This window comes from Heteronotia binoei, chromosome 17 (genome assembly GCF_032191835.1).
Source record: "Heteronotia binoei isolate CCM8104 ecotype False Entrance Well chromosome 17, APGP_CSIRO_Hbin_v1, whole genome shotgun sequence".
NCBI lineage: Eukaryota > Metazoa > Chordata > Lepidosauria > Squamata > Gekkonidae > Heteronotia > Heteronotia binoei.
Window position 1 is genome coordinate 3,824,714 of NC_083239.1, and position 16,872 is coordinate 3,841,585.

Consider the following 16,872-nt stretch of genomic DNA (forward strand, 5'->3'; position numbering starts at 1 on the left):
AATAAAAACATTTTAAAACAGACAACGCAACAGCACGCAGATTACCATGACATCACATATTGCCCAGCCTAGCCATCTCACATCAGGATATCTCATAGGGATGGCAGTTTTTATTCCAATTCCTAGCACAGATGACAGTGCTGGCTGGGGAGGCCAACCAGATCAAGAATAGACGCCCGCAGCCTCAGCTAAAAGCCTGGCAGAACAGCTCTGTTTTACAGGCCCTACGAAAGGCTAATGCCAGGTAGGGCCCGGCTCTCAATAGGGAGCTGATTCCACCAGGTTGGGGCCAGGACTGAAAAAGCCCTGGCCCTTGTTGAGGTGAGGCGGGCATCTCTTGGGCCAGGGATGGCCAACAGACGTTGGGAGACCAAACGTAACGACCTCCTGGGCATATATGGAAAGAGACGGTCCCACAGGTATGTTGGTCCCGGGCTGCGTAAGGCTTTAAATGTTAGCACTTTCCTTGAGAAGGGGGTAGTTCTACAATAAAGTCCAAAGATACTACCAACCAAGGTTGTAAGAGTCCCAGAGGTTCCCCCCCTCTTTTCTTAGCCATGATACAGACAGGGCATGAGGCTACATACTTGGAGATATCTTTTTTCATAAATGGCCATGAAAACTGCCGATTGACTAAGTGCAAGGTTTTCACATATCCGAAATGCCCAGCTGTCTTGTTATCATGACAATGCTGCAAAATTTCCTTGTGCAAGCTCTCAGGGTCATAGAGTTTATTATCCCTATACCAGAATCCTCCTTCTCCCCTTTTTACTTCTAGTGGTCGGTTTTCCCCCTCCTTTTCCACCTCCGCTTTGAATTTCTCCCCCTACAGTTTCTCCGCTGGCTGCCAGCTCTTTTGGGACCGTGTGATTACGGATCCCCCCAGTTGGGTGGGGGAGATTAATGAGTCTATGACTTCTTCCTGCTGGCTATTATGCTGCGGAAGGCGGGATAATGCATCAGCTAGAAAATTCCAGGAACCTGGGATGTGTTTAAGTTTAAAGTCAAACTTGGCGGAAAAATCCCGCCCAACGAATCTGCTTCTCAGTCAGTTTCCTGCGCCCCGTGAGGGCTTCTGAATTCTTATGATCAGTCCAGATTTCAAAGGGTACCCTGGCTCCCTCAAGCCAGGATCGCCAGGTTTCTAGGGCAAATTTCACCGCAAATGCCTCTTTATCCCAGACTGACCAATTCCGTTGCTCGGCGGAGAATTTTTTCGAAATGTAAGCACAGGGTCTCAAATCCCCTTCCTCATCGGGTTGCATTAAAATCCCCCCTGTGCATGAGAGGGAGTGCTAGAAATTAAATTAAAAATAAATAACTCAGAAAGCATTTAAAGTTGCCTCTGAGATCACTTGCCAAATTGTCTAAATAATAATAACAGTGTAAATCAAAATAATGTCTAAATAATAATCTAAATAAATAAGGAGTCTAAATAAATGATCTTGATAAAACAGTCTACAACCTAGGTGCAGACCGTTTTTTATCAGAGCAGGCCCGGCGCTAGACTTTCCTACGCCTGAGGCCAAACCTCACTCTGCTGCCCCTCTTTGGTGTAGTGGTTAAGTGTGCGGACTCTTATCTGGGAGAACCAGGTTTGATTCCCCACTCCTCCACCTGCACCTGCTGGGATGGCCTTGATACCCCATATAGCATCCTGTAACCCCTGATAACTCAGTCTTCTCAAAGACAATGTTCTGTATGCAACTTGGCAGAGGTTATAGCTCTGGCAGAGGTTGTCCTTGAAAGGGCAGGTGCTGTGAGAGCCCTCTCAGCCCCACCTACCTCACAGGGTTTCTGTTTGGGGGGAGAAGATAAAGGAGATTGTAAACCGCTCTGAGTCTATGATTCAGAGAGAAAGGCGGGGTATAAGTCTACAATTCTTCTTATTCTTCTTCCACCCCTGATATCCTTTTTGCGCATGCCCCCGGATGATGTCATTGATGTCATCACTTACACGCCCCTCCACTTTGAACATAAGAACATAAGAACATAAGAGAAGCCATGTTGGATCAGGCCAACGGCCCATCAAGTCCAACACTCTGTGTCACACAGTGGCAAAAATGTTATATACACACATACACTGTGGCTAATAGCCACTGATGGACCTGTGCTCCATACACTGTGGCTAATAGCCACTGATGGACCTGTGCTCCATACACTGTGGCTAATAGCCACTGATGGACCTGTGCTCCATATTTTTATCTAAACCCCTCTTGAAGGTGGCTATACTTGTGGCCGCCACCACCTCCTGTGGCAGTGAATTCCACATGTTAATCACCCTTTGGGTGAAGAAGTACTTCCTTTTATCCGTCTTAACCTGTCTGCTCAGCAATTTCATCGAATGCCCACGAGTTCTTGTATTGTGAGAAAGGGAGAAAAGTACTTCTTTCTCTACTTTCTCCATTCCATGCATTATCTTGTAAACCTCTATCATGTCACCCCGCAGTCGACGTTTCTCCAAGCTAAAGAGTCCCAAGCGTTTCAACCTTTCTTCATAGGGAAAGTGCTCCAGCCCTTTAATCATTCTAGTTGCCCTTCTCTGCACCTTCTCTAAAGCTATAATATCCTTTTTGAGGTGCGGCGACCAGAACTGCACACAGTACTCCAAATGAGACCGCACCATCGATTTATACAGGGGCATTATGATACTGGCTGATTTGTTTTCAATTCCCTTCCTAATAATTCCCAGCATGGCATTGGCCTTTTTTATTGCAAACGCACACTGTCTTGACACTTTCAGTGAGTTATCTATCATGACCCCAAGATCTCTCCCTTGATCAGTCTCTGCCAGTTCACACCCCATCAACTTGTATTTGTAGCTGGGATTCTTAGCCCCAATGTGCATTACTTTGCACTTGGCCACATTGAACCGCATCTGCCACGTTGACGCCCACTCACCCAGCCTCAACAGATCCCTTTGGAGTTCCTCACAATCCTCTCTGGTTCTCACCACCCTGAACAATTTAGTGTCATCCGCAAACTTGGCCACTTCACTGCTCACTCCGAACTCTAAATCATTTATGAACAAGTTAAAAAGCATGGGACCCAGTTAAAAAGCTCACTTTGATTCAAAACAAAGGACTCTATTATTGAACAACTCGTGCTTGACAGCCCAGGCTTCCCGACCTTCAGGGAGCCTGGGCAAAGTCAGGACTGGACCGCAGCGGGTACTCGCAGCCTCGCGCCCCCCCCCCCCCCCATTTTGTGTAGGCTTCCCGAGCCTCAGGGAGCCTGGGCGAAGTCAAGACCAGAGCACAGCCGGTGCTCGCAGCCTCACCCCCCCCCCCCACTTTGCCAAGGCTTCCTAAGCCTTGGGGAGCCTGGGTAAAGTCAGGACCGGAGCGCAGTGGGCGCTCGCAGCCTTGCCCTGCCCCCTTCGCCCAGGCTTCCCGAGCCTCAGGGACCCTGGGTGAAGTCAGGACCTAAGCTGTACAAATCTGGGCAGGGAGGGGGGGGGGGCTTGTATTTCATTTTTTCTGTGTGCAATGGGATTTTATATGATTTGCTAAAGATATTGTATACAAATTAATACTCTTTAAATATAGTACAACATTTTTATAATCATAGTAATAGTATTCATTAGTAACTTTAAAGCTACACTGGGGTTCTTGCTGGTATAGCATTTATGGTGGTGAACATATGAACATATGAAGCTGCCTTATACTGAATCAGACCCTTGGTCCATCAAAGTCAGTGTTGTCTTCTCAGACCGGCAGCGGCTCTCCAGGGTCTCAAGCTGAGGTTTTTCACACCTATTTGCCTTTTTTGGAGATGCCGGGGATTGAACCTGGGACCTTCTGCTTCCCAAGCAGATGCTCTACCACTGAGCCACCATCCCTAGTAGGGTGGGCATGGAATTCTCCTGGAAGTACAGTGGTTTTCCAGACTACAGAGGTCAGTTCTCCTGGAGGAAATGGCATTCTACCCGGGATCCACCCCCAAATCTCCAGGGATTTCATAATCCAGAGCTGGCAAACCATCCAGGAATGACCAGACCAAAAGACTCTTCAGACTCTGATTGACCTTGTTCCCTACCATTCCTATGCCAATGACAGACCTCCTGATTCCAGCACCAGTGGGTGTCAGCATATCTGCAGATACTCCAGCAGATCACAAGTATACAGTGTTGTATGGTTTAATTGGCCTCATAAACCCATTCAGAGGTGGGTTTTAGGACTGTGTTGTGGGCATCTCCATATTTATAAAATCATGCTTTAATTTATTTTAACCTATATCAACTTAACTGATTTTAATCAATTTGCACCTTATATAAATATTAAAGAGTATACAGTTGCCATGAGCTATGAATGGTTGCTGCGTAACAGTTCCTAAGCAAGTTATAGCCAATTTACAGAGCAATGGCTGTTGACCAATTTTTATTCCCACCCTAACCTTGCCGCACTTGTGGGCCTGAGAAAATGTGGCGGTGGTGGGAAAATTCTCAGCAAATATCACACCCAAATATTGCATCACACATTCCCGTGGAAAACCATTTGCTCCTCCACTGTCACTTCTGCTGTTTTAAAGCAGCCCCTGATTCTTTGTGTTGCTTAATTAATTATATACTGTCTGATCATGAAGCCCTGGTGTAATGGAGTGAATTGCCTTCCTGAGGATAGGTACAGAGAGGGGAGGTTTCAGTTATTGCGTTTCACTTAACTTCAACTTGCTTGTTTTTAATTGTTCATAATATTTTAATTGTGTGAGTTTCTTTTTTAAAAAAAAAACTATCAGATTTGTGGCAAAGGAAAAGCCTCTTCTTTTCTGCCCAATGGTTGGGCACCACAAATTTACAGGAAGAAATTAGCTAACTCCAAGAAGCAGAAATGACTGGCAATTTAGTATAGACAGATAGAGGGAGGCGGTCGCTGAGCCTGACTTACTTTCAAATCAACATAACAGTGGAATCTTCCCCTTGAGACGGGCCTTTGTCAGATTTTAGAGGTGGAATTTATCAAGTTCCCTTTTGAAGTAAGCATGTCGTGTGTTGGGGAGGGATGGTGGCTCAGTGGTAGAGCATCTGCTTGGTAAGCAGAAGGTCCCAGGTTCAATCCCCGGCATCTCCAACTAAAAAGGGTCCAGGCAAAGAGGTGTGAAAAACCTCCGCTTGAGACCCTGGAGAGCCACTGCCAGTCTGAGTAGACAATACTGACTTTGACGGACCGAGGGTCTGGTTCAGTAGAAGGCAGCTTCATATGAAGTGCAGTCCCTGGTTTCCTTGAGCAATTTTCAGGAAGCAGTTAAAACTCAGGTTAACAGTTTGCAAAATAATGAGCAGGACTGTTGTGAAGACAGAAGACAAGGTATAAAGCACTACGTGGGTAAGAGTATTGTATAAGGATAAACAATGCATGGAAACTGTAATTCTAAATGTTTTGCGAAATGTGTGTAACCTGCATGAAGCCCCTTCAAAATTTCATCTTAAAAGTGCTATTTTTTTTTTCAGCTCTTCAGTTTTACAGTATTTCAGATGTGTAGTTTTCAGCCTCTATGCGGTTATGCTTGGGAGCTGCATATTGCCACATCTCATGTCTCGTTTATCTATACTAATTAAACAATGAGAGTATACAACCTTTTGTCTCAGGGTTTTGTTGCTTCATTTAGGGATCTCAATATGCTGTCAGATGCTGAGAATCCCCAACATCTGGAATTGCTTGACCCGGGAAAAACAGGTAAGTGAAATGACATGAACCCCAAACTCCACTAGTATACACATTTTGATTCCTTTAGGAAATGACTTGGCTATATTTACTGGACATAGGTACAGGAAGTTCCCCTGCACACATGTCCCTTTGTCGGGAGAGGGTACTTGAAGATGGGCTTCATTATTTATTCAGTTGTCCTTTGTCTAGATGTCCTATGCTCAGGTCGTGAGCAGATAGTTCAGACCGCAGTACTGCAGCTTTATCACGCTGTGCCACGGGACTCCGTAGAGACATATGGCAGGTTGCTTAAAAACCTATAATGAAGATAACCTGGTTCAAGGTGTTCTAATCCCCTTCATTTCTAGCACTGCAACTTAGATCATCATTCTGGAGTTGATGGGCAGTTTTCAAACATGTAGCATTCTTTTCTGATAAATTAAGCCTGCCACAAACAGAGATCCTTAGCAAGATAGGCTGATCCTGCATGGAGCAGGGGGTTGGACTAGATGGTCTACAATTCTATTCCATTGTAAATAGCAGAAGGAAGGAAGGAAGGAAGGAAGGAAGGAAGGAAGGAAGGAAGGAAGGAAGGAAGGAAGGAAGGAAGGAAGGAAGGAAGGAAGGAAGGAAGGAAGGAAGGAAGGAAGGAAGGAAGGAAGGAAGGAAGGAAAATAGATGGGGGAGGGAGAGGAGGAAAGAAAGCAACTTTAATTTGAATTGCATTCTGCAAGCTGCTGACTGGCTTGGCTTGGAGAAGTAATTTAAAGAGTCAAATGCCTTTTCCAAGCCAGCCAACAGGGCAGTGGGGGCTAGAAGAGCTGCACAATATGTGTGAAAGAGCCACAAGTGGCTCCCGAGCCACAGTCTGGCCATCCCTGAACTGCACTGGCATCTTTAGCTGACTCCTCTTTTTCCTTCTTGTTGGGATAATGTGCAACGTTGTTATTAATGTTTCACTTGTCAGAATCTGCCATCCCTCTTGAGTTCTGTCCCTTAGCATTCCAAGTCATACCCAATTTTCCTCTGAGCACTCTGATATCAGAATTCCTGAAGTCCAGGAGGTCCAGTTTTCTAGCATCAATTCCAAAATGGTCACAAGACTCCTGTCAGCTCATCAATCAGCTTTTCCCTTTTGATCACAATGAAGTATAAGTTTGTAGATCCCATTGTTTGTTCCTCCACCTTCTGTGAAATTAATTAATCTGCAAAACATGTTAAGAATTTATTGAGTTTCCAGTTCCTGACCCAATGCAATTCCAATTACCAATATACCTTGCATTTGTGAGAGTTCTGTGTTGTAGGAAAGCATCATAATCATCATCACCATCATTATCTTTATAACCCACCCTCCTCACAACTGGGCTCAGGGCAGGTAGCAACAATTGAAATATAATATACAAGTTAAAATATAACACACAATTTAAAAGGATTTAAAAACCAACATCAGAATCTCCATTTCCAACATCCACAAACACCTCCCACAAGAGCAGAGCATATAGTGATCCCACAGATATGTTGATCCAAGCTGCATAGGGTTTTGAAAGTTAGAAACATAATCTTGAACCGGATCCGGTACTCGATCATCCAAATTTACCAGTTGGTTGAGGATCTGTTGTATAATGTCATAGAATCATAGAGCTGGAAGGGACCTCCAGATCATCTAGCCCAACCTCCGGCACAGTGCAGGAAACTCACAAACACCTCCCCCTAAATTCACAGGATCTTCATTGCTGTCAGATGGTCATCTAGCCTCTGTTTAAAAACCTCCAAGGAAGGAGAGCCCACCATCTCCCAAGGAAGCCTGTTCCACTGAGGAATCACTCTGTTAGGAAGTTCTTCCTAATGTTGAGTTGGAAACTCTTCTGATTTAATTTCATAGAATCATAGAGGTGGAAGGGACCTCTAGGGACATCTAGTCCAACCTCCTGCACAATACAGGAAACTCACAAACCCCTCCCCCTAAATTCACAGGATCTTCATTGCTGTCAGATGGTCATCTAGCCTCTGTTTAAAAACCTCCAAGGAAGGAGAGCCCACCACCTCCAGAGGAAGCCTGTTCCGCTGAGGAACTGCTCTAATGTTCATATATCTTTCGTTTTTCCCTCCTCTGCATTCAATAGTACTTTTAGTCTCAATTGGTGAATTTTCATAGAGGTGGCATGCACTCATTCATGTTATTCCCCCTCCCTTTCTCTTGGGTCAATTCCTTTGAAGAAGGGGAGTAACATGAATGAATGTCTCCTACCAAGTCTCAGTAATACATATCAGATCAGATCTACCTTCCATTATTCAGGTTTCAACCTTACCCTGTTTGTTGACCATGCTCTATACATTAGGATACTGTAAGGTTTGCCAAGTAACACTCAAATACACTCCTGCTATAAGAATACAGGTGAAGCTTTATTGAATTGATACAAGTACAGAACCTCTTCTTAGGGAGGCATTGCTAGAAGTAAAGACACACAATACAGGCACCTCTAAATAGCCCCCCAAAAGTCAGCTTCTCCCCCTCCCAGGCTCCCTTAACATAAACACGCTAAGAGACAGTTCCTCTCTAACATAAACACGTTAAGAGACAGGTCAGGAAGATCATAAAGTCTTATCTCCTCCTTCAGGCCCAGATGGTGCAGGGAGGGGGAGGAGAGCAGTTCACAGGACTCTCACCAACTGTCCCAAGGACATTGCATACAATACAACCCAACTCCCCCCCATAGCTCAATAATCCACAAAAGTTAGCATCTGGAAAACATGACAGGAGACATGACATGGATCCTGACAGATACAGACGTCAGAAAGCATGGGCACTGCACACAACTGGTTTCTCCATCCTATTGTACTGCAAATTATCTGGCTATTTCCTCACTGTCCAATATCCTCTTTTGTCACATGTGTTCTTGTTTCTAGTATTTGAATTACTTTGCTTTTAGCCTTTTCCTCCATCCCCTCAGGATTTAGATTAACCCCCTCCTGAACATGTTTCCAAGTCTCTCAGCAAACATGTACTTCTCAGTTCCCTTGAGGTGCTCCCCATCTCCTGTCAACAGTTTTTCTTTCTGATAGCATAGGTCTGATCCAAGAAATGAAACCTTTCCTAATGATCCGGGGAACTACCAACCCGTCAGCTTGACATCTATACCTGGAAAAGTTTTAGAACAAATCATCAGTCAGTCCTGGAACATTTAGAAAGGATGTCTGTGATTACTAAGAGCCAGCATAGGTTTCTCAAGAACAAGTCATGTCAGACTAACCTGATCTCTTTTTTTGAGAAAGTGACTACCTTGCTGGATCAGGGGAATGCTGTAGACATAGTTTTTCATGATTTCAGTAAGGGTTTTGATAAGGTTCCACATACTATCCTTGTTGACAAGTTGGTTAAATGTGGTTTGGATCCTGTTACCGTTAGGTGGATCTGTAACTGGTTGACAGATTGCACCCAAAAAGTGCTTGTGAATGGTTCCTCATCCTCTTGGAGAGGAATAACAAGTGGAGTGCCTCAAGGATCTGTCCTGGGACCTGTATTGTTCAACATCTTTATAAATGATTTGGATGAAGGAATAGAGGGGATGCTTATTAAATTTGCTGATGATACTAAATTGGGAGGGGTTGCAAATACAGTAGAAGACAGAAACAGGATACAGGATGACCCTGACAGGCTGGAAAACTGGGCTAAAACCAATAAAATGAATTTTAACAGGGATAAATGTAAAGTTCTGCATTTAGGTAGGAAAAATCCAATGCATGGTTATAGGATGGGGGAGAGTTGTCTTAGCAGTAGTATGTGCAAAAAGGATCTCGGGGGCTTAGTGGACGTTACGCTGAACATGAGTCAACTGTGTGATGTGGTGGTTAAAAAAGGCAAATGCAATTTTGGGCTGTATCAACAGAAGTATAGTGTCCAGTTCACGTGATGTGATGGTATCACTTTGCTCTGCTCTGGTAAGACCTCACCTGGAGTATTGTGTTCAGTTTTGGGCACAACATTTTAAGAAGCATATAGACAAGCTGGAACAGGTCCAGAGGAGGGCGACGAAGATGGTGAGGGGTCTGGAGACCAAGTCCTATGAAGAAAGGTTGCAGGAGCTGGGCATGTTTAGCCTGGAGAGGAGATTGCTGAGAGGTGATATAGTCCAGATTTTAAATTCTTATCTATGGATTTAAAATGTTTAATCTCAGAGATAGTCCTGTTATATTTAGATCAATTTTATTCTTAAATGTTTTATTGAATGTTTTAGCTTTTGACTTGTATTGGCCATTGGTCGAATAAATTGATTGATTGATATGATCACCATCTTCAAATACTTGAAGGGCTGTCATATAGAGGGTGGTGTGGAATTGTTTTCTGTGGCCCCGGAAGGTAGGACCAGAATGAATGGGTTAAAATTAAATCAAAAGAGTTTCCAGCTCAACATTAGGAAGAACTTCCTGACCGTTAGAGCGGTTCCTCAGTGGAACAGGCTTCCTCGGGAGGTGGTGGGCTCTCCTTCCTTGGAGGTTTTTAAACAGAGGCTGAGTGGCCATCTGACAGCAATGAAGATCCTCTTAATTTAGGGGGAGGTGTTTGTGAGTTACCTGCATTGTGCAGGGGGTGGACTAGATGACCCTGGAGGTCCTTTCCAACCCTGTGATTCTACGATTCTATGATACAATCTGCTCCGGATGGGCACGTATTAAATAAACAAACCATGAACTGCAGTTCAAGCACAAACCATGCCGGTTCGCGGTTCCTGAACACATGACTCCCATGAACCCTCCCCAAACCGCCTTGGGAGGTTTGGGAGGTTCAGGGAGAGTTCATGTCTTCCCTCCAAACCTTGGCTTCTCCAGGCACCCTGCAACTGTGGGGCTTCTGGGGAAGAAAAGGGAAGGGAGTTTAAATTTCCTTCCATCCCAGGATTGGCTTCACCTGGCATCTCACAGCTGCAGGGCTCCTGGGGAAGCCAAGGGAAGCCAGTTTAAATTGCCTTCCCTCCCAGAATTGGCTTCCTCTGGCATGTCACAGCTGAGGGGCTCCTGAAGAAGGCAACGGAAGGCAGCTTCTGGGGAAGTCAATCCCAAGAGGGAAGGCAGTTCAAATTGCCTTCCCTCAGAGCCCCAACTGAGCCCACAGGAATGCCTCTCCTCATAGGATCAGCTGTTTTGTGGGCTCTGCTGGCCTGTCTGGCTTCAACAGGGCAGCCCAGCTGAGCCCATGAGAATCATAGAATCATACAATCATAGAGTTGGAAGGGACCTACAGGGTCATCAAGTCCAATTCCCTGCACAATGCAGGAAACTCACAAATACCTCCCCCTAAATTCAGAGGATCTTCATTACTGTCAGATGGTCATCTAGCCTTTGCTTAAAAACCCTCTGAGGAAGCCTGTTCCACTGAGGAACCGCTCTAATGGTCAGGAAGTTCTTCCTAATGTTGAGCCGGAAACTCTTTTGATTTAATTTCAATGCATTGGTTCTGGTCCTACCTTCTGGGGCTGCAGAAAACAATTCCACACCATCCTCTAGATGACAGTCCTTCAAGTACTTGAAGATGGTGATCATATCACCTCTCAGCCGCCTTCTCTCCAGGCTAAACCTTTCTTCATAGGACTTGGTCTCCAGACCCCTCACCATCTTTGTCGCCCTCCTCTGGACCTGTTCCAGCTTGTCTATATCCTTCTTAAAATGTGGTGTCCAAAACTGAACACAATACTCCAGGTGACATCATCCTTATTTTTCTTTGCTTCCCCAGCCAGCCTGCGATGGTCAGCTGGCTGGGGAAAGAAAAAGAAAAGGGGGTTGTCTCTCCATTGCACCCTATGAAATGGTCCATATAAAGGAATGGAAGGTACAGCGCGTCAGTTTCACAACTCTCGGCTTTCAACAGGCTAATTGGGGAAGTGAAAACTGATCGGGAAGGCTTTTAAGATGCCTCCCTTTTGCTTTCCTAGCCAGCTCACTGTGGAGGGAAGTGAGCTCTGAAGGCTTTTAAAAGCCTTTGGAGCTCACTGGGGATGGGAGCAAACCACAAACTAGATAAACCATGAGCCAGTTCATCCATTGGAGGAGTTTATTGAAAGTTAAACCCCAAAGCACAAACCTCCAATGAACCTCCCTTTTCCTGGTTTGTGCCAGTCACCTCCAGCAACCTGTTTTCTCTTCACTGTGACTTTCTACAGTAAGGAGCAACGAAAACACCCAGCATTTTAGAGAAGAAATCAACATTTCTTCTGTCTATGATTCATTCCCATGTGGAACAGCAAGAGTGTATAGTGGTCAGTGGGGTCTGAGTCTCAGGTCACTCTCTATCACATCTCAGATATGTGTTCCCCCTAGACAGTTCATCCAGTCTGCAAGTAGCTTCCCTCTACCCTCTTAGAAGTGGGACTCCAAATATCACCGAAGAAGTGTTTGGTTCTCTCTGTAATACTCTATTGCACTTGGGGTAGTATTTTATTTTCAGTGCCCCTCCCCCCCCGGGACAATCCTAGTATCAGTTGCATAGTTACAATGACAGGCTGTCCTCTGAGTCTCCTCCTTTTTCATGTCATGTTCTTCCACATATGATATGATATGATAAATTTATTGTCATTGTTCTCAAAAAAGGAAAATGAGAGCAACGAAATGAGGTGCTCTTCCACAAACATACCAACACATCAACACTAAAGAAAAGACATATACATAAACCATTTAAATACATCTAAAACAAATAACCATTCATGACCCTACATTTAGCCTACATCTAAAACAAATTACCATTCACAGCCCTGCATTTAGCCTAACCACAGCACTTGGATAGAAGCTGCCCTTAAATCTATTTGTCTTAGCCTTCAACACTCTATATCGTCTACCCGACGGTAAGATCTCAAATAGCAAGTGGCCCGGATGTGAAGGGTCCTTTAAGATCATTTGTATCTTCCTTTTACATCCCATATTATACAGATCCACCATACTGGTCTTTTCCTTCTTGGAAACTTCCCATATATGTTCTTTTCCCAAAAGTTCATAGAATCATAGAGCTGGAAGGGACCTCCAGGGTCATTTAGTCCAACCCCCTGCACAATGCAGGAAATTCACAAGTACCTCCCCCCCACACACATCCAGTGACCCCGTCCACACCCAGAAGATGGGGGGGGGAGAACCCTCCCAGACCCCCGGCCAAACTGGCATGGAGAAAAATTGCTGACTGACACCAAAGTGGCAAATAGCATTTCCCTCAGCATGTAAGAAAGGACCATGAGAACTTAGCACTGATGCAACCCAAACTGCCCTCCTTGTCATGATCTGCCTAAGTTCACAGAATCAGAATAGGAAACAAACGACTGTGCAATAGTAGAAATATCCAGCCTTTACGAATGTTATAATCACAATTTCATACAAAATCATCAGGAAGTTATATTCAAATAATCCATAACACAACATACAAAAAGTAACTTATTCCTGTAGAAGGCGCTAGGTGCAATTAAAACGCTATGTATACTCAAGTAGGCCTGCTCCCAGGATCCCAATCTCACAGCTCAAGTTCAAATTGTCCAATATCTTTGTTGGAGATCCAATAGGAGGTCCATTCCACATATATATTTTAACGTAACATTTCCAGTACTCTTTTGAACGATGTAACAGCAAGTCACTCCACGGTAAGCCGCTCAACACTCCCACCAGCTTGTAGTAGTGTTTCACATCAAAGGTTTCCTCAGGAGTAACTTTTCCACTGAGCCTCTTTTTGAAGTAAGATCTTCTGCATGTTTCTGGGTTTAACATTCTCGTCGAGCACTTTGAAACACATATTCACAGCATTGAATCCTTGAGATATTTTGTAATTCAGAGATTAGATAGTCACCCATTCAAACCCAGAAACATGCAGAAGATCTTACTTCAAAAAGAGGCTCAGTGGATTTTTCATCTCAAAACCATCCAACCTAACAGACTTAACTTTTCCTATGACTTGTCAGGTTTTATTTAAATTGATACACTGGCTGTAGTTGTTGTGTGTGGGCACGTTAGATTTAGAAATTAGTCGCACCGGGCTGTACCTTTAAAAAATGGTTGTGTGAATGGGACGTTTGAGCGTGTGCCGGAATAAGATTGTAATCAATACCAAATGGAAGGTATTTTGTGAGTGAGTGAATGTAAGTATTAAGCTACGTTTTCCCACAGAGCTTACTGCGGAGCGACGTCCCTCTTCACCACGCAGCGTCTGCGCGGATTTCCCACCAACTGCTCCGCGGAACCAGGAAGTGCCGGACCTTTTGAGTCACAAATGTAAACCGCTAAAAACCAGTTTACGTTAGCGACGCAAAAGCCGCGGCTCTTTCTGGTTTTGTGGAGCAGTTGGTGGGAAATCCGCGCAGGCGCTGCGCGGTGAAGAGGGACATCGCTCCGCGGTAAGCTCTGTGGGAAAACGCCCAAGGTTTGTGTGGTTGCTTATATGTTTGATGGGTACAGCTTTTTGTCTATGTATTACTCGCTATGTGATTCGTTGTTATACTTGCCAGTATGCTGAAGGGTTACTCCTGAGGAAACCTTTAATGTGAAACACTACTACAAGCTGGTGGGAATGTTGAGCGGCTCACCAAGGAGCAATGTGCTGTTACATTGTTCAAATGAATACTGGAAATGCTATGTTAAAAATATATATGTGGAATGGACCTCCCATTGGAGCTCCAACAAAGTTATTGGACAATTTGAACTTGAACTGTGAGATTGGGATCCTGGGAGCGGGACTACTTGAGTATACATAGTGTCGTAATTGCACCTAGTGCCTTCTACAGGAATGAGTCACTTTTTGTATGTCATGTTATGAAATTATTTGAATGTAATTTCCTGCTGATTTTGTATGAAATTGTCGTTATAGCATTCATAGAAATTGAATATTTCTACTGTTGCACAGTTGTTTGTTTCCTATTCTCATTGTGTGTTCCTTGCTCAGTTCACAGAATCAGCATTGCTGTCAGATGGCCATCTAGCCTCTGTGTCGTTGTTGTTTTAAAAAAAACCTCCAAAGAAAGAGAACCCACTACCACCTGAGGAAGCCTGTTCCACTGAGGAACCGCTCTGTCAGGAAGTTCTTCCTAATGTTTACTTGAAAACCCTTCTAATGTATTTCCAATGCATTGGTTTTGATCCAACCTTCTGGGGCAACAGAAAACAACTCACCTCTCAGTCATCTCCTCTTTAGGCTAAACATACCTAGCTCCTTCAGCCTTTCCATATAGGACTTGGTCTCCAGACCCCTCACCATCTTCGTTGCCCTCCCCTGGATACGTTCCAGCCTGTCTATATCCTCCAAAACTGAACACCATACTCTAGGTGAGGCCTAACCAGAACAGAGTAAAGCAATACACTTACCATGACCTCAATACTATATTCTGTTGATACAGCCCAAAATCACATTTGACTTTTTAGATACCATGTCATACTGCTGATTCATGTTCAGTGTACTGTCCACTAAGACCCCTAGATCCTTTTTGTACATACTACTGCCAAGACAAGTCTCCCGCATGATGCATTGGATTTCTCCTACCTAAATAAAAACTCTAAATTTATCCCCTTAAACGTCACTGTGTTCTTTAGCCCAATTTTCCAGCCTGTAAAAATCATCCTGTACCCTGACTCTGTCTTCTACTGTATTTTGCTGCCCCTCCCAATTTAGTATCATCTGTAAATTTAATAAGCATGCTTTCTGTTACTTCATCCAAATCATTTCTAAAGATATTAAACAAAACAGGACAGATCCTTGAGGAACTCCACTTGTCAGTCTTCACCAAGAGGATAAGTAACCATTCACAAACACTCTTTGGGCACGATTGGTCAACTAGTTATAGATCCACCTAACAATAATATGATCTAAACAACGTCTTACCAATTTGTCAACAAGAATATTATGTGAAACCTTACCAAAACCATTACTAAAATCAAGATAAACTATGTTTACAGCATTCCCTTGATCCAGCAAGGTAGTAACTTTCTTGTAAAAATATATCAGGTTAGTCTGACATGACTTGTTTTTGAAAAACCCATGCTGACTCTTAGTAATCACAGCCATCCTTTCTAAATGCTCAGGGACTGACTGATGATTTGTTTCAAAACTTTTCCAGGTAGAGACATCAAGCTGGCAGGTCAGTAAGTTACCTGGATCCTCTTTTTTCCCCTACTTGAAGATGGGCACAACATTTACCTGCCTCCAGTCCTCTGGCACGTCACCTGTTCTTCAAGAATTCTCAAAAATAATTGACAGAGGCTCAGAAATTATGTCAAGTTCTTTTAGTACCCTTGGATACAGTTCATCTGGCCCTGAGGACTTCATTTCATTCAAAGAAATTATGTGTCTATGTACTATCCCTATGCCAATCCTAGGCTGCAAGTCCTGTCCCTCAGCATATGTTTTGTTTTTGCCATGTTGAGCACCATTTCCCTCACAAGAGAGGACTGAGGAAAAGTAGGAATTGAGCAGTTCTGCTCTCTTTTCATCACTTGTTACACTTGTTACTTGTTACAATTGAGAGCCAGTTTGGTGTAGTGGTTAAGTGTGCGGACTCTTATCTGGGAGAACCGGGTTTGATTCCCCACTCCTCCACTTGCACCTGCTGGAATGGCCTTGGGTTAGCCATAGCTATCGCAAGAGTTGTCCTTGAAAGGGCAGCTGCTGTGAGAGCACTCTCAGCCCCATCCACCTCACAGGGTGTCTGTTGTGGGGGGAGAAGACATAGGAGATTGTAAGCCGCTCTGAGTCTCTGATTCAGGGAGAAGGGCGGGGTATAAATCTGCAATTCTTCTTCTTCTTCTTCTTCTTCTTCTTCTTCTTCTTCTTCTTCTTCTTCTTCTTCTTCTTCTTCTTCTTCTTCTTCTTCTTCTTCTTCTTCTTCTTCTTCTCTTTTCTGTCCCTGCAATTGGCCTATCATATCCTTGCTATTGTTCTTACTTTGAACATAAGAAAAAAACCCCTTTTTTGTTGCTTTTAGCATCTCTCTAACCTAATCTCATACTGAGTCTATACTTTCCTAACTTTCTCTCTACAAGCACTGGTGATTTGTTTATGTTTATTCTTGTTTATAAGGCCCTCCTTTGATTTCCTAAATGAGACTATTTATTTTTCAAATCCTTGGAAAGCTGTTTATGGAGCCACCTTGGCTTCTTTAGGCTCCTCCCCTTTTTCTTCCTCATAAGAATTGTTTGTGATTGTGCCTTCAATATTTAACTTCCAATATTTAACTTCCACTCCTCTTGAACTTTCTTCTCCTTAAGTATTTCT

The 16,872-nt window shown here is 43.9% G+C and overlaps 1 protein-coding gene across 1 annotated transcript in view; it reads left to right on the forward strand.

Moving 5' to 3' along the window:
* Positions 1-16,872, forward strand: part of PCLO (piccolo presynaptic cytomatrix protein) — a 346,649-nt gene that overhangs the window by 218,364 nt on the left and 111,413 nt on the right. The window contains exon 11 of the mRNA XM_060258536.1: positions 5,608-5,675. Within this exon, the coding sequence (XP_060114519.1) occupies positions 5,608-5,675 (68 nt within the window). The remainder of the gene's footprint in view (positions 1-5,607; positions 5,676-16,872) is intronic.